The sequence below is a fragment of the Numida meleagris genome, chromosome 3 (assembly GCF_002078875.1).
Source record: "Numida meleagris isolate 19003 breed g44 Domestic line chromosome 3, NumMel1.0, whole genome shotgun sequence".
In the NCBI taxonomy this organism is placed as follows: domain Eukaryota; kingdom Metazoa; phylum Chordata; class Aves; order Galliformes; family Numididae; genus Numida; species Numida meleagris.
Genome location: NC_034411.1, coordinates 7,507,756 through 7,532,445, shown reverse-complemented (window position 1 = coordinate 7,532,445; position 24,690 = coordinate 7,507,756). Strand labels below are relative to the sequence as shown.

General features: G+C 52.2%; 2 protein-coding genes across 4 annotated transcripts; one reads left to right on the top strand and one right to left on the bottom strand.

Annotated features, from left to right (window-relative positions):
• On the top strand, window positions 1,069-8,367 carry CEP68 (centrosomal protein 68). 3 transcript variants are annotated; one of them, XM_021393078.1, is made up of 7 exons: window positions 1,069-1,180; window positions 2,901-3,290; window positions 4,148-5,518; window positions 6,490-6,597; window positions 6,731-6,827; window positions 7,387-7,556; window positions 8,031-8,367. In XM_021393078.1, the coding sequence occupies exons 1-7, from the start codon at window positions 1,151-1,153 to the stop codon at window positions 8,079-8,081; spliced, it is 2,217 nt and encodes a 738-aa protein (XP_021248753.1). In that variant the 5' UTR covers window positions 1,069-1,150; the 3' UTR covers window positions 8,082-8,367. The 3 variants fall into 3 exon arrangements, with proteins under 3 accessions (XP_021248753.1, XP_021248752.1, XP_021248754.1); XM_021393077.1 differs by having other exon boundaries at window positions 1,070-1,180; window positions 6,475-6,597; XM_021393079.1 differs by lacking the exon at window positions 1,069-1,180 and having other exon boundaries at window positions 1,190-3,290; window positions 6,475-6,597.
• Window positions 9,235-22,547, bottom strand: RAB1A (RAB1A, member RAS oncogene family). Its single transcript, XM_021393082.1, has 6 exons — window positions 22,296-22,547; window positions 15,961-16,033; window positions 14,172-14,267; window positions 12,716-12,811; window positions 11,549-11,680; window positions 9,235-11,305 (listed from the first exon to the last, which is right to left on the bottom strand). Exons 1-6 carry the CDS (start codon window positions 22,316-22,318, stop codon window positions 11,108-11,110), a joined length of 618 nt encoding a protein of 205 aa, XP_021248757.1. The 5' UTR covers window positions 22,319-22,547; the 3' UTR covers window positions 9,235-11,107.

Below are 24,690 nucleotides of genomic sequence, written 5' to 3'. Positions count from 1 at the left end.
CCAGGAGAAGGAGGGGGGGATGTGATGTGCTGCATCCCTGCTGCCATCTTCTCATCAGAGATCAGGGTCTGCCTTGGGCAAGTTGATCATGCAATGGTGTGCAATGGTGTGCAAGCCCTCTGGGCCTGGCAAAAACAACATAGTCCAAACTTTTTTTCCTAGGCATGGCGTTGTGTGCTGTGACTACAAGCCATTCTTCAAACCATCGCTCTGCTATTCTGACGCTCACATTAACCAGGGCAGAGAGGATCTGGACTATGCCAACTCCGTCCCAGCTGCCTCCATCTGCACCACAGCACCTCGCCTTGATCTGAAGCCCTCTGGGTGTTTTAGGAGGACGACAGGGCTGCCTCGGCCCGGGCAGAGGTAAGGAGCTGCTTTGGAGGAACGTGCAAACCGGGGGGCACCTGCCCTCGTGGCTGTGCCGCCTATTGCTGGCAGTGAAGCCAGCGTGTTCGTGGTGTGATGGGTACATCGTGTGGCCAGAAGGGAGAAGTGCAATTTCTGTTCGACATCATTGGGATAAATCACTGCTCAGCTGGGCAAGTAAGCGGTAAAGGACGGAAATTACTCAGCTGCCAGCACTGGGCTTCGTTTCCCTGGACTTCATTGTTGACACTAAAATAGATATCGCTGTTTTTCCTCTGTTCTTGCATGTTTCGTTTATTCAGCTGCTTAGTTATATTTTGAGGAGCTGCTCCGAAATCAGGAAGGGGGAGCAGCAGCTACCATTTTTAGGAAAGATTTAGTAACGCTGCGGCAGTGGCTACGACGACCTAAATGAATGAGTGAGGGAAGTTCTGTAGGCTTTTGATGAGCTTTCTATGACTTTATCGAGGAGCTAAAGCAACAAAGCAGCGAGCGCCACTAGCGGCCACCGCCGGGGCGAGCGCCACGCTGCGCTCCCATTGGCTGAGGGGCAGCGCCGCTCCCATTGTGACGTCGCGATCCCGCGCAGGCTGCGCTCCCATTGGCTGCGACGCACGGAGAGGAGCGTGGCGGCGGGGCAGGGCTGCGTGGGGGCGCCGGGGCCGCTGCTCGGTACGTGCGGGCCGGGCCGGGAGGGGCGGGGGGCGGAGGGGTTCCGCGAACGTTCTCCGGGAGAGGGGGGGAGGCCGCGAAATCAGAGGCTGGGGGCCCCGAAGGCGAGATGGGGGAAGAACGACGGGTGAATTGCGTGGTAAACGGAACGGATTCGCCGAGGCGTGCAGCAGGGGCTGGAGCGTGCCGGGGTGCCGGGAGCGAAGCTGGTCGCCGCTGGCTCCCGTTCCTGTGCCTCCCCGCTTCCTGGGGGCAAAGCCGCGTGGTGCCACGCAGCGCTCGGTGCGCGGAAGGAAACGTGGAGGAGCGCAGCAAAGAGCGGCTGAGGGGCTTTGGGGGCTGGGAAGGCACTCATTGAAGTCTGGGCGGGGGGAGGGCCGATGCTCGATGACGGCATGGGGAAGGCACGGCGAGCACGTGGGCCGAAACGGGCTCCGGAATGTAACGGGTTGTTACCGTCGGATTTGTCGCCTGCTGGTTTTCGCGCACGCGAGGTCACCTGGATTGGAAGAAAGAACCCACCCGCCAGCGTCAGCCCTCCCCTGTGCGGCGGCCCTGGCTTGCACAGCCGGCAAACGCGTGGACGTGGGAGGATCGTCCGGGCCTTTAAGTCACCAGCAGGTCGGATCCGACCTCCTGGCGTTCGGCCCGAGCTGCGAGCCGGGCGGCTGAACGGCGATCCCGTGAGGCCGGCGGGTCCGGCCATCAGGCGAGGCTGGCGGGCAGCAGCGTGCTGCCTCTCGGCGTTCGGCCCCTGCCGTCCCAAAGGCAAAAAGCAGAGGTTGAGCGGGGCCGGGAGGAGCCGTCCCGGCGGAGCAGGCCTTTGTCTGCCCGCTGCTGCCGTGCTGAATTTAGCTGCCCCGCGGCAGCGATCATGTTCCCGGCTTGAAGCAGGAAGGCAACGCGAAGCCCTCCCTGTTCCCTGACACCGGGTGTCAGTGCTGCCTGAAGTTACGACCTTCTTGAATCTGCTCAGACGCAGCTGAAGTAATTAGCGAGTAGTGAAAGCCTGCCGCTATCTCAGCGTCAACACGGAAGTCCAGGGAAATTGTGGACTCATAGAATCCTTCGAGTTGGAAGGGAGCTCTGAAGGCCTTCTGCTGCTCCCCCACAGTGAATGGGGACACCACAGCCATATCAGGTTGCCCAAAATTGCACAGCTAACCACCAAAATTTAGGATTTATGGCTTCCTATCTTCCCCTCTAGTTTTCCTATTTACTGCTTATTTCCGGGTGGCTTCCATCTCAAGGTTTTTGCATTTGTCCCTCAAAGACCTCAGCTTTCCACCCCAGCACCCTTCAGGGCTCAGCCATGCTAATACATGCCGTATGTTCTAATGAATGACGGCTTGTTTGGGCCCACTGGTGGCACAGCAGCTGGTTTTGAGATGGGCTGTTAATTCAGGAGAGGACCGCGCCGTGCCAGCCGGGTGCAGAACGCAGGTTTGCTCTTGGGGCTGGAAGAACTTTAGTTGCATTGTGCCTGCACGCCGTGCCCAGAAACCAGGCATCGCTGCTCAGACAGGAGGCCAGTTTGCTCTTCTCTGGGTTGCACTTGATGCACCAAGGCATGATTGATCAGAGTCACTAAGGTCGGAAAAGACCTCTAAGATCACCAAGCCCAACCCCAATCCATCCCCACCGTGTCCCTCAGTGCCACATCTCCACAGTTCCTGAATAGCTCCAGGGACGGTGACCCCACCTGCTCCCTGGGCAGCCTGTGCTGATAGAAGCCAGGATGCCCTTGGCCTTCTTGGCCCCCCGAGCACACTGCTGGCTTTGCTATAAAACGCTTCCGACTTTTTCACTTTGCATGGAGATGAGGGGAGGTGGAGAGCATCTTGTGTTGTGTGTTTCAGAGAGCTCGGGACGCGGCGGCGTCTCTCAGAAGAAGTTCTACACCGATGGCCTTGGATGTGGCGAAGTCACTCTCGGAAGCCTCGCTGAGCCAGAAGGCCAAATGCTACGGGAGGTGGGACTGCACGGACAGACAGACAGACTGCCTGGAGCTGGCCAGCAGCGTGCACCAGCTTTTGGGCGCAGAGGAAGCCAAAACCGCCCTGAACGGCACGGAGGGCCTGGCAGCGAGTGGACGTGGTGGTTTGGCCACCGGTGTTACAGCACCCGCGTCCAGGCTGGCTGGAATGGAAGCAAACTGCTTGGATGGACGGCCGCTGACCTACGGGGCCGACCACAGCGAGGATTCGTCTCGTTGCCTCGGCCACCGGTCCCGCCTGGAACAGCAGCAGGTAAGAGGGGTGTGCCGACCGCTCTATCGCCAGCGGGTCCTGCTGAGATGGGGCCTTGTGCATCTGGGTCCTGTGCGGTGGGAAGGAGCGTCTGTCCTGGGGAGCTTTCACCTCAGGGGGAAGGAGAGGCCCGGAGGTGAAGGCCCCTGTCTGATGTGACACAAAATCCGTAGTGCAGAGCGCAGTGCGCATCATCTCCTGACACCGCATCAGCGGTTGTGTGCTCAAAAACGTGCTGAGACAAATCTGAAACTCTGTCACCCCAAGCAGAAAGGAGAAGCCCTTGGGTTTTAAGCAGTGATAATGGCAGTGCTTAAACATGCAGCAGTGGTGGGTGCTGCCGAGGGGCTGCTGGAGGGGGGGGGGACAGCTGCCCTTGTCCCCCAGCGGTGTGTTGGGTGCTGGAACACAAGCCGTTGCCTTGGTTCCTGTGTTGCTACCGCGGAGCTGGAAGCTGCTCAAAATGGAGCTCTTTAAGTAAGTCTCTCTGGCTGCCAAGTGACTCATGCAGCCTTCCAAGCCCTCGAGATGCCTTTCCTTAAAAACAAACCCCGTCCAGGCCCGAGGAGCGGCATGCAGGCACAGAGCTCACGTCTGAGCCTGCTCTTGGGGCAGAGCTGGGGCTGGGCTTTTATCTTGGTAGCCTGGCTGCACAAAGGGGCTTTCTGTCTGGACACAAAGCACGAGCATTATGCGCTGTTCCCTGAGCATCAGAAGCTTTTCTCCTGGTTCTTTTTACTGGGATTTCCCGGCGGCGCGGGAGGCTTGTAACATGGCTGGGGCTGTAAACTGAGCACATGAATTAGCTTCGCTTTATGCCTGCCTCTCTCCTTTCTTCCCTCCCTGGGTCCCTGCAGGAAAGCCATGCTGCTGGCATCCATCACGTCACTTCCAGCCGCTGGAGCCGAGCACTTTGGTCCCCGTCCTCCTCCCCACCGGAGTCCTTGCCTCAGCAAACCCTGCCCAGCCCCAAGAGCCCCGTGCAGAGCCGCTCCAGATCAAGCTTCTCCACTCTCTCCTTAGAGGAAAACAGCGTCTCCGAGCAGCAGGAGGGGAGGCGGTCCCAAAGCTCTCCAGCCAGCCTGGATACGCCTTCTGCAGCCACCTGGGAGCTGTGCCGCCGGCCGGGTGCCACGGGAAGTAGGACGCTGCGGGCACGCAAGGCCCTCAGCCCCCTGCTGCGTGACACCATGGAGCACGTCGGGAAGATGTCCTCCTATCAGGCTGATTACTGGGCATGCGCCATACCCGATTCGTTACCCCCGTCCCCGGACCGTCAGTCTCCCCACTGGAACCCCAACAAAGAGTACGAGGACTTGCTGGACTACGCGTACCCGCTGAAGCCGAAGTACAAGCTTGGGAAGGCGTCAGAGCCTTTCTTCCACGACTCGGGAATAGATCTGGACAGCTTCTCTCTGTCTCCCGAGGGGACTTTCAGATCCACCAGCATCTACGGTCAGGGTTGCCAGGGTCAGGGAAGGAGAGAAAATGGACATCAAGGGGCTGCGGCCTCTGCGAGGAGATACTCCACCCCGGTGGCTGGAAAAGCAGGTGGTGTGGGAGCTGTCTCTCGCTACGAACCTTCTCCAATTGCAAAAGCATCCCTGGCAAAGAGTGCTTCCTCCACTGGCACAGTGGGTCCCGCTGGAGGCTTTGCTAAGGGTTTAATGTTATCCGGGTTAGCCAGGCTGAGTTCATTCGATTGCCTTGATGTGGATGGGGGAAGCTGGTGTACCGGGAGACCCTTTGCCAGTCACAAAGGAAAGGTGAAAAGCGCTGAGAGGTTTCTGCCTTCAACGCGAGTACTCCCTCTGAGAAAGGAGTGGGACGGTGATGAAGAATTCCTTTCCCTGCCTCCCCGGCTCCGGGAGCTGGAAACGTTGTCTCAGGTTTTGTCTGATCTTTCCTTCACTATAAGGACACCCGGGCAAGGCCGCTGGGACCCTCCACCTCGCAGCAATGGCCTGGAAACCCTCTCGTCCGAGTGGGCTCCTATCAGAGAATTGGGTAACAGAGACCAAGGGGGGAGAACTGGAGGCTCTGCTGGGCTGTGTTACTCCTACAGCTGGGACAGCGCTCAGCCGAGCAGCAGAATCGACAGAGACCCTCTGCATAGACTGCATCTCCCTGGCAGCAGCAGGGCCGTGCTGGAGGGGACCCGCCTGAGCAAGCTGCATGCTGCAGGCCGTGACACAGAGAGGGGCGAGTCCCTTGCCCAGTGCATTAAGGTAGGCTGGGAGCAGGAACGGAAGCTTGCTGTGGGAAGGTCTTGCATATGATGTAGAATCATAGAATCCTTACGGTTGGAAACACCACTAAGATCATCAGACCAAACCTGACCCTCCCCTGGTGCAACTTGAGGCCATTCCCTCTCGTCCTATCGCTGTTACCTGGGAGCAGAGGCTGACCCCCAGCTCAGCACAACCTCCCTTCAGGCAGTTGTAGAAAGTGGTAAGGTCGCCCCTGAGCCTTCTATTCTCCAGACTGAACAATCCCAGTTCTTTCAGCCGTTTCTATTCACCACCACTCTCTGGTTCTGTACTTTGCTCCTGTCCTCCCAATGCCTCTCGGGTGGCACTCGGTCCCTGGCAGCTGGTAGGAGTTTGTGCAGGGCAGCTCACCGGGGCAGGTAATTTCGCTGGATGGAGCAAGAACCTCTGGCAATGGGGAGTTCTGCGCGCTCGCAACATTTCTGCTCTCTGGGTTATCCCCACTGCTGGTCTGAGTTCACCTAAAAGCAGTCGCAGCTTTTTGGGTGGGCTGGGAAGTTGGGGCAGCCGTGCTGCAAACCAGGGGTAACAGGGCCCTACCTGGGGGTGCAACACAGCCTCGCCTGGGATATATGAGGGTCATACCTGGGGGGTGCCAGGGCAGGGTTGTCCTGGGAGCTCTCTGTACCTGGAGCAGCAGCTCGGCTCTCGGAGCCCGGCTCCTGAGGAGCACAAGCAGGCCTGGAGGCTTCAGGGGGAGCAGAGGCCCCCGGGCTTTACACAGCATCTTACAAAAATAATCCCTCCCCGAGACGCTTTAAAAATAAATGAAGGTACTCAATTGAACGAGACAATCCCTCAGGGAGGAGCAGCTGCAAATGAACTGCGTGGGTCTGGGTCGCCAGGAGGAGGAGGAGGAGGAGGAGGAGGAGGGCAGGGAGCTGGCGGAGCAGCAGCTGTGATTCGTTACGCAGGTGTTTTGCCACCAGCTGGAGGAGCTCATCCGTTGGCTGTACGACGTGGCGGACACGGCGGATGGCTGGGTGCCCCCCGCGCCCGACGCTGCCAGCGTGAAGGCAGCGCTGCACCGTTACCTGGTGGGTACGGCCTGGAGCGCAGCACCGAGCGTGCCCGGCACACCTGGGGGCTTTGTGCTCCCACAGCACGCAGCCACGCGGGGGTGGGTGCCGCCCAACGCGCTGCTGAGCAGCTCTCCCCTTCTCCCTCCAGGAGTTCAGGAAGGACGTGGCCGACCACCGGAGCCTGACGGAGAGCGTGCTGCAGCACGGAGCTGCTCTGCTCGAGTGCATGGCCTCCAACTCGCCGGGTGAGCAGGAGCTGCGGGGTGCTGGGATGGGCGCTTCTGTGTGGCTGCTCATGTGCGCAGCCGGTCCCCCCAGATCCCCGGCAGCTGGTGGGGAATTTGCTGTTGCTGTGAGAAGGGAGGTGGATGTAAGGAGAGGGCTGATGCTGAGGTGTAACTGCGGCTGGAGGTGCTGCCCCGTGCCTTGACCTTGCTCTGCGCCGCGCCATCCATCACGGCGCTTGCTGCCTGCGTGGCTGATGGATATGTGCACATCTGTGGCCGAAAAGCCTTTGTCTGCAGTCGCCAAAGGGGTTTTAATGGTCTGCTTTTGCATTCTGCATGAAGGACTCCTCTGGGAGCCCCTGTTTCTGTACTTTCAGTCTTACGCTGTAGCCTCCTGTGTCCCATCCTGCTCCCCCTGTAACACTGCATCACAGCTTGGAAGGGGCAGACATGGACTTGCTTAGTGAGACCTGACAGTCGGTTTCCTTCTGAAGTCTGTCTGGGGCAAGTGGAGCTCTTTGTTCTTCCAGCCCCAGGGGTCACGTTAATAACTCCGTTCACACCTTCTGTTTTCCAGCCTTAAAGGACACGCTGGGTTTGATCGAGAAGCAGTCGGAAGAGCTGGAGAACCAAGCGGAGCGCCTGTACCAGTCGGTCCTGGCTGCCGTGGGGCCCGAGCAGGACGAGGACGGCGGCAGCGCGCAGCAGGGAGCAGCTCAGGCACCACAGGCCCAGGGGGCGAGCAGGGTAAGGGGCGAGGGAACAGTGGCACGGAGCGCTGACTGTTACAGGCTGTTACAGCGGAGTAAGTCTGGTCCCATTTCCCTCAGCCCCTTGAGCTGTCCCTGGGAATCCTTTGAAAACTGTGTCCTTACGAAATGACCGTGGGTGCCAGCAGGGAACCTGGCCCTGTGTGGCAGGAGGGCTCGCGCAGCTCCTGCAGCCCTGAGAGGCGCAACTTGGGAACTCCCTCCTCCCCCCCTGCCCTGTGACCTCGCTTGTTGCATTTTTGAACGTTTATTCAAGTGGCGAAGGGGAAATAATATTTCCAGAGCTTCAGAAGAGGGCAACACTGCATTACAAAGCTTTTTTTTTTTCCTAATTGTTAAAGACGCATACGACACACTCGTGAATGCGGAGGGGCTTGAGGCAGAGCGTGGGGTTTGTTTTGTGTTCGGATTGCAGCCACGGCCCAGGATGAAGCTTTCCGTTTCCTTGCAGGTGCTGCCTCCATCAGAGCCCCGCTTTGTTAGCCAGGCTCAGGAGGGCTGAGCAGAGCGGCAGCACGGACAGCTCGCTGCGGGCAGCTCTGCAGGGACACCACCATCCCCATCGTGGGCCCACTCGGTTTGGTTCTTACTGTGGCTGCAGAAAGGCAAGCTGTACAGCAGCTGTTTGGCTCCTGGTATCGCTGTTGCGTATTGCTAAGTTGGGGAGCTGGGTGAGTGAGGAATGTACAGCTGGCCTTCTCCTTTCTTGTTTTCTGGAGTTTAGCTTACTTTTTACTCCATAGCGTGCAGTGCAACTCAGGCCTAAGTAAAGCTGTGTGATTGTAATAGCAGCGTTCTCAGTTTGTGTTTGTGCCCTTCAAAAAGAGGTGCTGGAAGCCAAGCACCGGCAGCTCCTGGTTCTTGGGAGCAAACTCTTGTTTATAATTACCCATCAGCGCCCACTTAACTCTGCTTTGTTAATGCGTAAATGCAAAGAGCCAATACGCTGCGTGACTCCTGGTGGAATAGCAAGCAGGTGCGTGCTGCAGGCAGGCAGCAAGTTGTGCATGAGCTGCTGCACCACGCTGCTCCCCTGGCTGACCAAGGCTGTGCCGTCCTGCTCATCAGGAAGGGGCTGCAGGGCCTGGCTGCAAAGGAAGAGGGTGCGCCTGGAGCAACTGCATGAGGTAAGTAGCTAAAAAAAAGGTGACAGGCTGCTGGTGCTTTTAATTGACCTTTAAACTAAATGGCAATAGTCACGTTCTCTTGCAGGATACATCATTTCCTCCCATTCTTAGGAACAGAACACACATAGCGCATGCAGCACACAAGTGGAAGGCAAAAAGTACAGGTAGAGCAAAGCAGTTAGGATATAACACAGCGGCTGGGCGTTTTTGTGGGGTTTTTTGTTTGATACTTTGCTAAGGTCTCAGTGCTCAGAGCTGTGGTTCCCGCAGCAGGGCAGCCCAGCAATCAGCATCACCCAGTGCTGATGGCAGGGAAGGCTGCTGCCTGCTGGCCACCACAGGCAGGTTCCAAGCACAACCCTGTGCTGCAGCCAGTGCCTGACTGCTCGCAAGCGAGAGCCCAGTTTGCAGACAGGAGCTTCTTAAACCTGCTCCCAGGCTGGAGCATTTAACAGCAGCACCGCATTAAGTCGTGATTTAGGAAAAAATAAAAGAACAAAAAGCACCAAACAACCGGTGTAGCCCGAGTTGGTTTTGCAATGCTTTTATTACTGTATATATTAACATTGGTTTGGATATTATGTAGCAGGCATCTCAACATTTAAGTTCATTTGTGCAGTTCTCTGAAGGGAAGATGGTTTGCCCTCCGTACACCTTCTGGGTCGCTTCCTGATCTTAGCAGCACTCACTGCTCCTATCGCCCCCGCCCTCAAGGAGGAGCGAGTCACATTGTAATGAATTATACCAACAAGCACATCTCTAATAGAAAGCACATCACTTTATTGTGAAGGTCTCCAGTGGAAGAGTTCAACTTAACCATGACAATACTTTATGTATTACAATTGCCTGTTGATTGATGCAACTATGTTGAAGAAAGCTGTTAGCCAAAGTTCTCCCCCCCCCCAGAAAAAAAAAAAGAGATCAGAGGATATTTGCACCAATTTTAGTTTATACCTCACAACATACCTAGGCTATATTTTTACTATCACGAGGTGTATTTACTACTAGGGGAATGTTACATGGTCTTTCAAACATGAGACTATTTACAGAGTAGGCTGAACGTTTGAGTTTAGGTAAAGCTGAACAATTTTACATGTCTAGGAAGTGTTATAGGCTAGCTTTCCTGTGGCTTTTAGCTAGACATCAGGCACTAATGACTTGATTAGCTCTGTACAACGAATCACACGCTGCCCAAACCTGCTGGTTAGTTCCCAATGGGTGAAATAGCGCCTAGTGGAGCAACAGCCTGGGGGGGGGGGGGGGGCTGCCCTGTCCCCACTTTGTCCTTCTGGTGCCTCTACACATAACAGAAGAGAAACTAAGCTGTTGCATGAAGAAGAGTATTAATTAAAAGAGGATGGAATTAACAGTATATAGAAAAGACATAATATACTGGTAGAAAGTTACACCACCTCAAGGTTACGCTGAAGCCCCTCACGTTAGGGAAATACTGTTCCTCTCCCCTCACACGGAGCAGACAGATTTCCTACGTGGAGTCCTTGAGAAATAAATTAAGTTCCGAGACTGAGTTAGGGAACTGCAGTACATTCAGAGTGCATGATGCCTCCACAGACACCGGGGCGTTCCTGGTACAGGGTGTGTGCCTGAAGCACCGCGGCAGCTCGGGCTTTTGGGGCACGGTCACTGCTTTTGTTGCAGGGAAGGTCTCTGCTCTACTACAAGCTCTGAGAGCCATGGCTGCACAACGATATGTTTTGTGCACAATGCAAGCCTGATTTCCCCCTTAGCCAATACAAATTAAGACAATAGTTATCACCATACAGTTTGATATTACTTCCAATAAGTACAATATTTATTAAACATTTCTTCAGTTTTGTTACATATTGTGCAACAAATTACAATATTCTGCAGCCACAAATTATATGCAGAGAGTATGAAGAAACTATTAATCAGAGATAGTGTGATCTTTCCATTTATAATTCTACAAGAAGGAACTAGCAAATCAGATCTTACATATATCTTACTAAATTTTATGCATGGAAACCGACAGACACTGTTGTGCTGTTTGATACAAAATGGCTCAACTTCATCTTCAGAAGACTAAACCTGACATCTAAACATGCCAATAGAAACATCAAAACAAAAATACATCCTAACCAACCACAGGAAACAGTCTGGTATCAGGAAAAGCAACAAGGATTACACGTTTATAAACCAGCACACAAAGGTTTAAAACAGTTCTGAAAATGAAGTTAGCTGTCTTGAGTCAAGGGAATAAAAAAAGTCAGTATTGACCATTTACAATCTCTGACCTTTGTGGAGACGGTAAGAATCTGTTGTAGTGCAGCTACATACAGTACAATTCAGGCAATTTTTTTTTTTTTCACTTGGGTTCAGATTGCAAATTCATTGTTGTGAGACAAAAGGAGGGAGGCAAGTTTTAGCAGCAACCTCCGCTAGACTGCTTGACTGGAGTGCTCTGAATTTTAACATTGGACTTCTCCGCACCACCAGCTGTCGCTCCAGGACCCATTCGTTTTTTAATCTCAGCAGCCATGGTCATGAAAGACTGTTCTACATTTGTGGCGTTCTTTGCACTGGTTTCCAAAAACGGAATTCCAAGAGAATCTGCAAATTCCTGCAAATTGAGAAACAGCCGACAGTAAGCTCATGTACAGCTTCACACCTCACCTTGCTTCCTGGTGCAGCTCTGGATGAGCCCCAAGTTCCCAGACCGCAACCCCGCTCCCAAGCCCCAGCCTGACTCACACCTAAGCTACCAGCATACTGACATCTGGCTACCGAGGTGCTCCTCTACACTACTCAGCTGCACTTGCAACCCGGGGCAGCGCTCAGCCATGCGAGGATATTATCGACATACCTTTGCTGTTGTATAGTCTACTACTTTCTTTGTGGTCAGATCACATTTGTTCCCCACCAACAACTTGTTGACGTTTTCACTGGCGTAACGGTCTATCTCCTGCAGCCACTGTTTTACATTATTGAAAGACTCCTAGGAGACAAGAGAACTGTAAGCAAGACCCCTCACCGCGATCAAAGTTCAGCACTACTCGGTAATAACTGGAAAAGATGAAGAACAGCATAGTTATCAGTGTGCCTCACAGCCACAAGGGTCAGAACAATAATGCTACTGTATTTATCCACAGCACAGCCCTCCCCTGATTATGTCAAGATAAGAACTAAACACAGGATCTAGAAACTCTTCAGTTCGTTGCTCCAAGCCCTGCACAACCACCCCTCCCTCCACCCCTTCATGTTTTCCTGCTCCACAATGAATGGCCAACATACACCATCAGGGACTCCTCCTCTTCCTGTAGCAGAGAGAGAAAAGGCACACAGCTGAAAGCAGAAGAACCCCAGGTATTAAAGAGCACTAGCTATGAGGTTCAGGCCACGCTGTTGTAGAGATGATGGAACAGTCTCAGTCTCCAGAAATACAAAACTGCCACACCAAAGTGACATTCAGGTTAGTGACTGAACCCAACCGCTCCTTTTCTATTAGCTCAGGAAACTATGCCTCCAAAGAGCCCTTCACGCAGCACAACAGCACCAGTAATCTTCGGAGATGCACAGAAAACACTGGCTCAGTTGTACACTGCACACACACTGACATTTGTTTCAAATTCCAGTCTTTGTTGCAGACCAAAGTTCAAGTACATTCAGAAATCTTTCAACAACTTCATCAGTAACTCAGACTTCCTGCTGCCAAAGGCAGGCTGAGAGGTATTCACAAAAAACAGTCGGTCCACCTGCCTGGCAGATCTTAGCTTAAGCCTAGGATACCACTGCTTTACAGCCACATATCCCAAAGCTCCTTTTATTTCCACGTTTAGCCCCAAACCAGACACTAACATGCATTTAGCTTGATAAACTTCAACGCAGTCAGAAGAACATGCCACTTGTGTACTTCAGAAATGCTATGTTGTTAAAATCCTGCACAGTGCAAGAAGCATCAGATTGCATTTATTTACATACCAGCCTAATGCAATCCATGTGGGAAAACCCCAGGCACAGATTCACCCCTTACCTGATCTGTAACATCATACACAACTATGATGCCATGAGCTCCTCTATAGTAACTGGAAGTGATAGTTCGAAACCTCTCCTGTCCCGCTGTGTCCCACTGCAAGACAAACAGGACCAGTTACTGCAGTGTAGCTGTACCAGTGTTACACGACCTTGTGGAAATGCAGCCTGGCTGATCAGCCATCCAGCTGCAGGCATAGCCAACGCACAACTACAGAGACAGAAACAAACAGGATTGAAGATAATCAATGTTTTAACTGAGAAGTGCACTTCAGTACATGCTTTTCTAGAACCGTTTGTTTGGTTTTTGGGCAAGTGCACTAAACATATCTCAGTGAAGAAAATATTTCACATGGTTTTGACCTCAACAGAAGCCACGGTCCAGTGGTCAGGAGAACAAACATGCAAGCCAGGGCTTTAAAACCTGTTAAGATCAGACAGGTGTGGGCATCTTTTAACATCACCAATCCCTTCAGCTTCCGTGGCACAGGAGCTGCAAAGGCAACACCTTTGTTAAGGAAGGGTATGTGGCTCTTGACTTCTTCCCCCGCCAGGGTAGGAACAGCACTCACCCAAACACCGCTGCTCCCCGGGCCACATCATGAGCAAGGCTAAGCACGTATTAAAAATAGCCAGACTCAGAGACAGATTTCAGTACTGACAGCATTCCTGGCTCTGGAGGTCTGCAGGCTCAGCCACAGAGGTTTCTGGCTGTGAACCGGACTGCTGCTCCACAGCACAGCCTGAAATCCCTGAGTCACTGCCTTCCCATCCTGAGTGCCTCTGCTTGAGCTGGAAGCAATGGCTGGCAAGGATTGTGTGACCTTGCACAGATATTAGATTTCATTACACAAGTCACTGTTTTGGAGTGCTTCAAGATTAGAGGAAAAAGCTGCCAAGTCTCTTCCCTGGCTTATCCCAAGGGAAAGGCCAAACAACCAGAAGACAGCAAACACTAAGGTGGGCAAGCCAAGTAACAAGCATTTGTGTCAGTTTCTCCTTTCAGATGCATGAAAGCACACTTCCAGCACTGAACAGTACAGACAGCTGTTAACAGCTGCTGCAGAAATTGGGCATCTGGGGCAGTAGTGTGATGTCCTTGCACAACTCCTTGCTAACTACCACAGAATGATACCAGTTTTGATGAGAAAGCACCAGCACAGGATCCCACCCCCTTCAGCTCACTGCCCATAGTGCCTTTTAACACTTCAGCTTTCTTCTCTTCCCAGAGGAAGAAAAAAATAACAGGTCATTTCCTGCTTTGGGCAGGCAGAATTCATCAGCATCCTTCTTCAGAAACAGGCCACGGGAAGTCTTGTAACAATTGCCTGTCCTCTTGGTACAGGGAAGACACTATTTTCATCATTAAAATAAAATCAAATGTAAGTACTGGTAACCATGAAGGTAATCATGCTTTAACAGATTAAGGCAGCCAGGAGTTGAGAAAGACTACTTACTATCTGAAGCTTGATTGTTTTCCCATCTAGTTCTATAGTTCTGATTTTGAAGTCCACACCAATTGTGCTGATGTAACTTTCTGTGTACGTGTCATCCTGGGAAAGAGGGAACACAAGTCAAGCCAGCTGCACTTCTGCAGTCATCTACTTAATTATGCAACAGACAAACACCATGCAAACAAAGGTACTTAGTTCTCCAGCAAAGAGTGGTCTGACCATTCACTGCAAAGTCCAACGGTTATCTACGTCTCTTCACTCAATATTTACCCTTCAGAAATTCTTCAGGATTTGAAAGCACAGCGTAAAACAAGATTTATGTTCCACAATCAGTCAGTAAAACTCATTTTGAAAAACACTACAGCATTAAGTCCTCTTGAACCATAGTTTAAAAGACAGCCTTTGTTCAAGTTGGCAGACTAAGGACCATCATGGTTGTTGTAAATAGCTCATTAAAATGCCTCAAGTTTTTATCTTCCTTGGAGGTTTCTTTACCTGTTACAGGGCAGCAACCTCCAACAAGGTAAAGGCTTTGCCTCAGTCACACTCCACATCTGAATTTCAGATCCTTTGGTTGCTAAGGCAGTTTAGAGTTACAGCTTGGGCTCCCGTGTTGAATCCCCTGCTGCACAGTCTGAGTAAACACAGGAAGCCAACAGCAGCACTGGTTTAACAGCACACACAGCTGCCCTGAGCCCCCATCCAGCCTTAGTGAGCACAGGAACCTTGGGCTCACTGCTGTGTTCTGGTGACCATGAGCCTACTGGCATAAGGGACATTCACATACCCCAAGGTACCAGCAGGGAAGAACTTTGGGTAAAATATGCCACAAAGGGCTTTACGTAACCAGCAGCTGGCACAACAGCAAGGGATTTCTTTGGGTTGTGAATGGAAAACACCTTAGATAAGACATCTGCCTGAAGGAGGGGAATGTAGAAATAAAGCATTAAACCCGTTAGAATGTGACATTTATGTTCTTAACGTTTCCATGCTCAGAAGGGTGTGTTTGAAAAGCCTGCTGCCACTTAACCTACAGCAGGAGCACATGTAAGTGAACGCTGCAATAATTCCTTATGTCAAGGGAAAAAAAACTTAGCTAGAAAGTCAAATTTCCACAGGAAAAAGCTACTTAGTTACAGAAATACCAGGTAAGTGAGCACAAACTTGAGCCAGTTATCAAAAAGGAAAGCTGGACAATTCACACGAAGACAAAACGTATTCAAAAGCATCTGCAAGAAAAGCAGGCTAGACTGATCTGGGAGTGCTGCTCCAGCCCTGGTGTCACTTCCAATCCACCGCCTCCAGCTCCATGAGCAAAGCAGGTTACATCCAGCATTCATGCTGCTTTTCACATTACCCCATCCTACTAAAGCAGCACTGCACACCCTTACAGTTTCCACCTGTGTGATGCTGCTGGTGCACAGCAGACAGCCACTTCATGCAATTAACATGCAACACAGCAGGCTCCTCCCAGAGCAGTTGTTTGGGCAGGAACCGCCATCATCATCTGCAATAGTGCCAAAACCTAGGATTAGGATGTCACTCTCTCACATGAGAGAGAATAATCAAACCCAACTGCACATCCTCAATATCTGTCCTCATTTCTAGCCGATGCATCCTCAAGTAATAAGCACAGAAGACAGGAGGGCTTCGGAGTACTTTGATTATGGTTTGGTATTACCAGACTTAACAGACATCAGGCCTTTCAAGTAGCTCTTACAGCAGATAAATTCTTCTTAAGTACTCGTCAGGTTTTTGTTTTTTTAGATAAAGTTTAAGCACGATCACTTACTGCAAACCTAAGTAGAAGGCAAGATTTCCCAACACCGGAGTCTCCAATCAGAAGTAGCTTGAATAAATAGTCACTGCAAGAAGAAAAGACAGCACATAATGAAAAACGCTATTGACAGCCAAGTTCCTTAAAGTAATACATTATATTTGACTGGGTGAATTAATTCACTGCTAGGGAAGAGGAACCTACAACTCCAAACTCCTCTTTCCAGTTTAGACACTTTCACAAGTCACTTAGTTTACTTGGTGAGAGAAGTGTGAGGCAGATGTTCTGAACACAGCATTTTTGGATAGAAGCATTTTTTCCTAGGAAGTTCCACGGGGGACATTAGCCTGTCAGCAAGGCAAGAGAGTCCTGCTTCAGCCCTTTGTGGTCTAGCTAAAGCTGAAACCACACTTCCCAGTTAAGTGCAAGCCTCGCTCTTTGGTTGAGCAACTCCAGCAACAGATGGCAGAAGTAATAGTTCTGGTGGTCTGCAAGCTTTCTCCACACCATTTTTAAGTCAAAGGCCTGATGCCACTGCGCAACTCCACCAACAGCTGGCAAAAAGCAAATGGTCCTTCCCTCAGTTTAAATTACCCAAACTTAAAATTTCAGCAGAAACCAACAGAATGCACAGTGTTACTAGCTTGTACACCCAACTGAAGTTTAATGACCTGCTAACAGAAAATGAACACTTGCCTTCTGTTGCAGACTTTACAGCAGAATGCCCACATACTCTACAAGAAAGAAAACTAAAGCCATTGCCAGATGGGAATATATTCATGCTCAGGTGTGACACCAGCACACATCTGTACTCAGGAAAATGGTGGTACGATGTGAACCACCACTTACAACAAGCAGGTAACTTGTGTCACACTAACCCACGCTAGGCTTGTAGCTCTTCAGCCCCACGATGTCCAGGATGAAGTCCTATGCTCACTCAGCCACAAGCTTACAGCAAGCATGTTTCTGTGCCACTTAACCAAATGAGACAAGACTCATCCAAGTGCCTGAAGCCAATTGTCCCTACCTATTACTCCCCACCACTGCAGTGGCTCCAGTTGGCAGGAGCCTGCATGCATGCTCAGCTGGTAGCAGCCAAACAGCTGGTCTGCTGCCAGACATCACCACTGCTCTGCTCACATGCCTGGTGGCTTGTCTTTCTGGCTGGTCCCAGGCTGAAGGAACTTGTTCAGCTGAGACTTCCACTCACCTTCACAGCGCTTCTGGCTTGTCTCTTGCCTTGAGAGAAGAGGTAAATTTAACAATAATAAGGTAATCTTTCAGAAATGCATGTTTCCTCTACATCATGAAGTAAAACCACTCAAGGTATTTCAGAAAAATCAAAGTCATCTAAAGGTTATTAGCAGTTTATCGCCATCAGAACTCACTACTGTCAAGTTGTGTACTAACACGAGACAAGACGGTTTTAGTAGAATGACAGTTACTAACCCAGATAGTGCAGGAGAGACACGTTTGATTGCATCACAACCCACTTATCTCAACAGCTTCAGGACAGATAAGTACTACTGTTTACCAGGGGCACTGTTACCACCAGCAGCTCACATTGGTGATCGCTGCCCAGGACAGCACTGACAGGCCGCTCACAAAGCTCAGGCCTGTCTGTGAGCTGACCCAGCAGCATCCTGCACACTCCTCTCACGCCCTTTGGGACAGCAGTTCCATATGTTCTGCGGGCCAAGCTGCAGAAGCTGCCGCAGCGATGAGCTGGGAGCTGAGGATGTCCTGTTGTGCTCCATCACAACAAGATGCGCTCTAGGCCTGACGGTGAGCCAGCAGGACTGCATGGCCAGCCTTACAGTTACCTCAGCGCTTCCTGGCCACCCAGAAACTGAGGGAGGAGCTACCCCCAAGCAACTGCAACAGGGCATGGAAGTCTCCTTACCCCCACCAAGGGGTCACTGCCCTGGGAGTGGCAAAGAAGTGTAACATAGGCTGGAGGGGGAGGTGAAGGCACACAGCTCTCAGACCCGGCCTGCGGTTCAACCTACTCCTCCTTCCCCATGATCACAAACTGAAGCTACAGCTGCCTCAGCTTTCAAGTTTCACAGTATGTTTTGGTTGTTAAGTTCCTGGCAAAGCTTAAGTTTCCTGCAAGAATAAATTATTACTTCTGGAAAGCATTAATACACTTGAAAGTATGAGAGCCTGCAGCACATTCTAATCTCCTTAAGAACAGTAGCATATGAATATTACCACTATGCTTCCACTAAAACATTGCTGCTAATGTCAGTAGGAAAGCATTGATTCCTTCTTCATGTAGATAAGGCTTCAGCTACGAGCCTGCCCTCAGGAAGATGCAGGTGTCCTCAGCCCCCAGGCACCACGTGCCATGCTGTGCCCTCCCCTTCTCCTGGTGTTTGGGGCAGCCACCAGCCCCCTCTACCCTGCTATTAGGTCTTCCATTTCACATGCAAGCATCTACTGTCCAGAAGCAAAGAAGGGCTATCACAGCTTATCCAGCACTACTGGAAAATTAAAGCAACAGGAATCCAAATGCAGCATTTAAGAATACTGCTTCTGACACCTTTACCACTAAGGCCTTCCTGACTTCACTGTTTCAGAAGCAATCCAGAGATCAGAGCGGCTCCAGCACCACTCTGGTCCTGGCACATGGCAAGGGCCTTTATCAAGTGGCTCCCACCCTAGAAATGGGTGCTGTGTGATAAACCTACTTTCACCCAATAAGCATGACTGAAGCTTAGACCTGCATGAACTCAAGGAAAATTGGAAGTGGAACCCTGCTGTTTGGGTTCTCAAAAAACTAAGGTTACAGCATGCATAATATCCAACTGCACACTGCATTTCTAGGTACAGCTGCTTCAGGAGCTTTAAAAACATGAGGTTCCTATATACAGACCTCAGGAACCAGATCAGCAGAGCTACACAGGGTGTGATGTTATCCTTCTAACAGTTTAAATCCAACGAAAATGAAAGCAAACTACCAAGCTTCACTGAAGTCTATTTCCAGACTGAACTCAGCAGATGGAATAAACAGCTTCCACTGCTCTCATGTGTCCAAGTCACACAGGTTAATTTCGGTGTTGGCTCTGAAGAGCAAAAACCATTTCTGAAGCTACTGAGTTTTGCTTTTCAGGGCTGAGGAGTTTGGTTGCTGGCTCTTAGAGCATAGAAAGCCTTGGTAAAGCAGGCCGAGCACAAGCTCTGCAGTACAACTTCTCCACAGCACTTCGAGGCGGCATGACTTCAGACTGATCCTTCAGCCATCTCTCACTATTTATATAAGCAGGTGTACTTGCACCCATCCAGGACAACGCACTGGAGGAGGATGCATGGCAAGGCAGGCAGGTACGGCAAGTACAAGGGAGGCTCTTCTATTCTCCTTGTCACAAAGAGGACACGCTAACTTCTCGCCAGAGAGAAGGGTTGGATAATACTAAGTTCAACTGCCTCTTGCAAAAGATGAGATCTCCAAGGAGTGCTGTCACATCTGAGTGGGGAAGAGCACTATCACAGATTCTCCATGCCAGGAAGCAGAGTTTAGGACAGATGAGGCTGAAGCCACACAGAATGAGGGATCTGCACACCTATGATACTGTTGTTCACACAGGTGAAAGTGTCCTTTCTGCCCTAGTAAAGGAAGGTTCTATCCCAAAACAGACAAGACAAAGTAGTCATCTGTCCCCTACAGGGAGCTGCTGGAATCAGGTTTAATCATTGATGTCAGCTGCAGGGTTATTGCAAACAGACACACACAGCAGCCTCCAATCTTCTGTCTTTGTTCCACCACCCAAGAAATTCGGAAGAGGAGCATGACTGCCACTGATTACACTTTGCTTGTGGACGTAAACAGAATCAGAAGACACAATGCTACTCTGCAAGGCAGACTGTGGTTTAGAGAGGTTAGAGCACATGACTCCGGATGTCTCCAGCAACCCAGAGCCATCACTCAATCATCACCCACTGAGTTCCATCGTACAAGATGAAAAACCAACATAGGTATTTGGTAACACTTCTGAATACCATAAGCAAATTTATTCAAAAACACATTTCCTTATTCCCCTTACAGATCCCTAGAATGAAATCCAGACACAACACAGCACTCAGCAAGATTAGCTCCCAACACCGCTGACCTGCTCACCCTCCAGCGTTTATACCAGCCGACCTGCTGCACGCAGGTTGCACAATGGGTGGGAAGCACCAACCTGGCAAGACCTTGACAGTGAAGTCAAGACGGATGCTTTGCTTACTTAAACACTGCAGTGGGGGAGGAACACAAAAGGAACACAACCCAGCACTGGCCAGACAGATGTTTTGAGAACTTGGCTTTACAAATACCAGCACCAACCTCTCAGCCAGTCCTCCTTGACTTGAAGGGAAAAGCACACTCATCATGCCACTAAGCTGGCTTGGAGCACTGAAATTCCAAGGAAGCTCTCAGAAGCACACAATCTCTGCCAGCTCTGACACCATGCTTCTTATCGCATGACTTTTTAAATTAAAAAAATGAAGAAGGCAAGTCTTCTTGACTAAAAATATTATCTGACTCTCTGATGCCTGATGGAGCTCTGGAGTGCCAGGGAGAGAGGATGTGAGGCTGTGGTAAGGAAATAAACATACACTACAGACAAGGCACTGCTAGAAAGACAAACAGACACCTGCACCTGTTGCAGATGAACTGGAAAGAATAAGGTTCTAGCCCCATCGGTCTTACTTCTGGTTTAATATTGATTTAAGTATACTACTGGGAAAGAAAATATCTGTCAATCTCACTGTACTTATGCTCATCCGGCAGAGACAGCCCTGTCAGGAAGTGACACTTTAATATCACAAGTTAATCTTAAACTACAGCCTTTCCTCTTCATTCCAATTTCAAGAGCCCTCACCATCAGGAACAAATGCTCTCCGCTAAGAATGAATCTCCCACAAGATGTTTTTTCAACTTCAGAGCAGCATTCGGTACCTCCCTGCAGGAAACCATCCTCTGCACCAGCCGAGAGCCCTCCCTAAGGCCAGAAAGCTATGGGAAGAGCCCTTTCCGCACCCTCCCCTTCCTGCCTGGCCTAGCACTTTGCAGGCAGCCTCTCATTCCAAAATCTGCTACTGTGTAGGATGAACTCAGGTGGGATCTTGGGAGCTTTCATGGCCACAAAGGCACCCAGCACTTGTTGGTAGCTCACCCACTGGCTGCATCCTGCTGCTGTTTTCATGTTTCCTGAACCCACACCAGCAGGCTCGTTATGTAACCTTGCCAAGACGTAATCTGAGTTGCTGGCTGTACCCCTTGGTTTTCACAAACTATCTCGAACTAGATGATGATTACTTTGCCTTCTGCTTCTGTTCACTCTTCAGGTGATTTAATGGGCATAGAGTGCTCGCAGTCAGGCTGCCGTGTGCCAGGAGCACAAAGCCATGGCCATGCAAGCCAGCAGCCAACAGTGGGAAAAAGTAAGCTCTGAGGACAGAAATTTGTCGAATGTCATCTGGAGCAAGAACACCTTACAACACATGCAGCTCGACACCAGAGCCACTCCAGTTACCTCAGAGGGCACAGCAGCTTTGTCATCCCACACTGGAGTGCCAGAAAAGCTAATGTAAGTGAAAGAACCCTAAAAACACTCTCCAGAACTACAGCCCTGAGAGCACAACGGCGGGTTTTGAAAAGCTTTTTAACTCTTCTCAAGTCTCTCCTCCCATTGTTCACGTGAAGAGCCGTGTGTGGAGCAACGCCGACGGTCCCTGAGGTCCCAAGGGGGGTGGAGGGCACAGGAACTGCTCTCACTGCTGCCAGGCTACGGCAGCGCCCGGCCCGGGTCTCAGCCCCGCTCCCAGCGGCTGAGGGGGGAAGCGAGGAAGGGGGAGGCCACACAGACGCTATGAGTTCCGGCAACCCCCGAAAAGCCTCAGGCCCTGCGGGCAACTGCCGTTCGAGCTGACGACGGCCCCTCGGAGCGTTTCATTACCGAGCCCCGGCGTTGCAAAACCCACACAGGCGAAAAGTGTTTTGCAAGAGCCATGTGACACACACATGACTCGCAGCTAAGCGAAGGGTGAACCTCCGCCTGCTGAACCGCCGGCCCGGATCGGCTTTCACAAAGCGCCGTTCCCCCGCGGCCCTCCGGGCCCCGGCCGTGAGCGCACGGAAACCCGGATGGGGCCGCCCCGCGCAACGCCCGGGATGGCCGCAGCGTTCCACCGCCGCCCTTCAGCCCCGCGGCCGCGCCCCGTCACCCAGCGCCGCGGGGAGGCCGCCGCCCGGAAGGCCCCGCGCCCCACGGCCCTCCCGCCGCGGCCCACTCGCCCTCCGTCCCTCCCGCCGTCCCTCGCCGCCCTCCCGCCGCGGACCCCCCCTTCCCGCGGCCCGCACTCACTATTCGGGGTTCATGCTGGACATGTCCGTGGGGCCCGCGGCCCGAGGGACGGCGAGCGCGCTGTGAGGGGGGGCGGTCGCGGCCTGGCACCTCCCGCCGCCGAGGCGGGCGCTCCGCGGATGCAGGCGTCCAACGGCTCCCGGCTTCTCTCGGCGCTCGGCTCGGCCTGCCCCTCCGCCGGCGCCCTGCCCGCTCCGCGGCCTCCGCGCTCGCTCCTCAACCCAAAATGGCCGCCGGAGCCCAACCAGGAAACGGGGCGGCGTCTCGCCGAGCGGCGCTTACATGGCCGGGGAGCGGCCGCGGGGCACGCCGGGAAAGCGAGTCCGCGCCCCGCCCACCTCTCCGCGCCGACGGGCGGCCGCGCGGGGGAACGGGAGACTCGCTTTCCCGGCGGCCCCCGCGGCGGCGGCGGCGCATGCGCGCGAGCCGGCCTTTCTTCCCTCGGCCCCGTCGGCGCGGCGCGGTGGGCGGCGCTGCGCATTGGCCGCGCCGGAGCCGGCCGGGGTGACGTCGGCGGGCAGACGTGGCAGCTCGGGCGAGCCGGCGGGGCGGGGCCTGCTGGGGCGGGGCCGCGGCTGCGGCCTGCTGAGGCCTTGGGTGCCGTTGGGGTGGTGTCGTGGGGCTGCGCATACGGGCGGTCCGCAATAAAGTGGTATCACGGTGCTTCCACTGGCGTTCCCACCAAGGCCTTGCCCTTTCTGACAGAGCGCTCAGCTGTGCGTCGTGCTGGGATTGCGGGCACTCAGTGCTGCTAAGCCCTGCGTCTCGCACTACCTCTGCATAATCACCTTGGGAATGTAAATCCCCACCGAACACGTTATCTGGCATCCCTTGGTTACAAAGGGCACAGTATAACACGTTGACCAAAGTTTTTATTCCAGGCGGCTCGAAGGACAGAGGAGCAAGCAGCAAACAGGCTGCAGGCCTGCTGCCTTCATCCCATGGAAGCGTTCCTGTGGCATCCAGGTGTTCCATCTGTGCACCCACTGCTTCCACCGTGCTGCGAGTCATCTGCGTGCAAGCTCAGCACGGAGCTGCTCGCACGACCCCTGTGAGCAGGAGGCAGAGCTGGGTTCCCAGAGGAACTGAAATTGCGTCCTCTCATCCTGTTGTTTCCCCACAATAAGACTGTGAAAAGCCACTCACGCTCCACTCGTCTCCATGTTTGTAGTATGGTTACATGAATTTCCTTAGTAGAAGTCAACAAACGGTGCCAACTGAAATTGGAAACGTCGAGCGTTGGTTTTAAAAGTTCTGGGTTTTCTTTGCTTTCTTGTATTGCTTGTCAGAGAGCGATCTCCGTGTGAATCTGTCACATGTTGCTGTAGGTTCTGCTTTGTGGTGGCCATCATGGAAGGCTCCGCTTCCCTTTCCCTATTACTTGGTGTATGTGTGAAAATACTCCCTCTCCCCACCCCTTTTTAATGCACACCACCAGAAATGCAGTGAAGCTTTTGAAACTCTCTTTTCTCCCAAATTTCTCTCAAATATCATATTTGAGATGCTCAGTGTGAGGTGACCGGGTGTGTAGGAATATCCCAGACAGAGTATTCACAGAACATCGTTCTCTGCTGACACAAATTAATGTTTGCATTATTAACATTTTTAACGCTTCTGCCTTTTTTGCACTGAAACAAATAGGTCCAACCACCCCAATGCCTTCTTCTGTTTTTCAGAGGAATAATGCTGACAGGCCACAGAAGACAGCTCTGCCGTACTTGGCACAGTTCAGAATCGGCGAACTCAGAGCAGACTCAGGAACGAACCGATTCTGGCAGTAGCAAACTATGAAAGCTGCAAATTAGATTTGCTTCTGAAGTAGGGCACAGGTTGATAAGAGTGTGGGATGCTGCTTCATCGCAGAGAAATAATAGCTTCCGTGTCTGAGAAAAGCGTATTTAATCTGTACGACCGAAGCAGTGGCACAGTAGGCAAGGTAACCTGTCACTCCAGGCTGCGTATCTGCTCTGGGAGAGCTGAACTGGAGCTGGGTGTCTGCTGGGAGGTGCAGGGATGACTTTCCACTGCCCGTGTTACAGGCTGAGGTCATCTGTTCCTGTCACAGTTCCGTACCCGTTGGACTGGATGAGCAGGTTGGGACCACTGCCTGCTTTCCAGCTGGGATCAGAGCAACAATTTATTGTCTGTGTGTCACCGTGTATCCTGTTCCTCCTCCTTCATTAAGTGGGTGTCACCCTGAACACCATGAACCGCTGGATGGTCCAAGAGGCCCTCCTTGTCTCTTACTAAAAGGAGCATAACGCAAGCAGCAGTATCATGTGCTGGTTGGGGAAACATTATTCATATACCTTCAGGGCTGAATTCTGCCTGTGCCAATAGGGGCTGATTTTATCCTGTTAGTGAAATCAGCTGCAGAATTTCCTTTGGCTCCGGC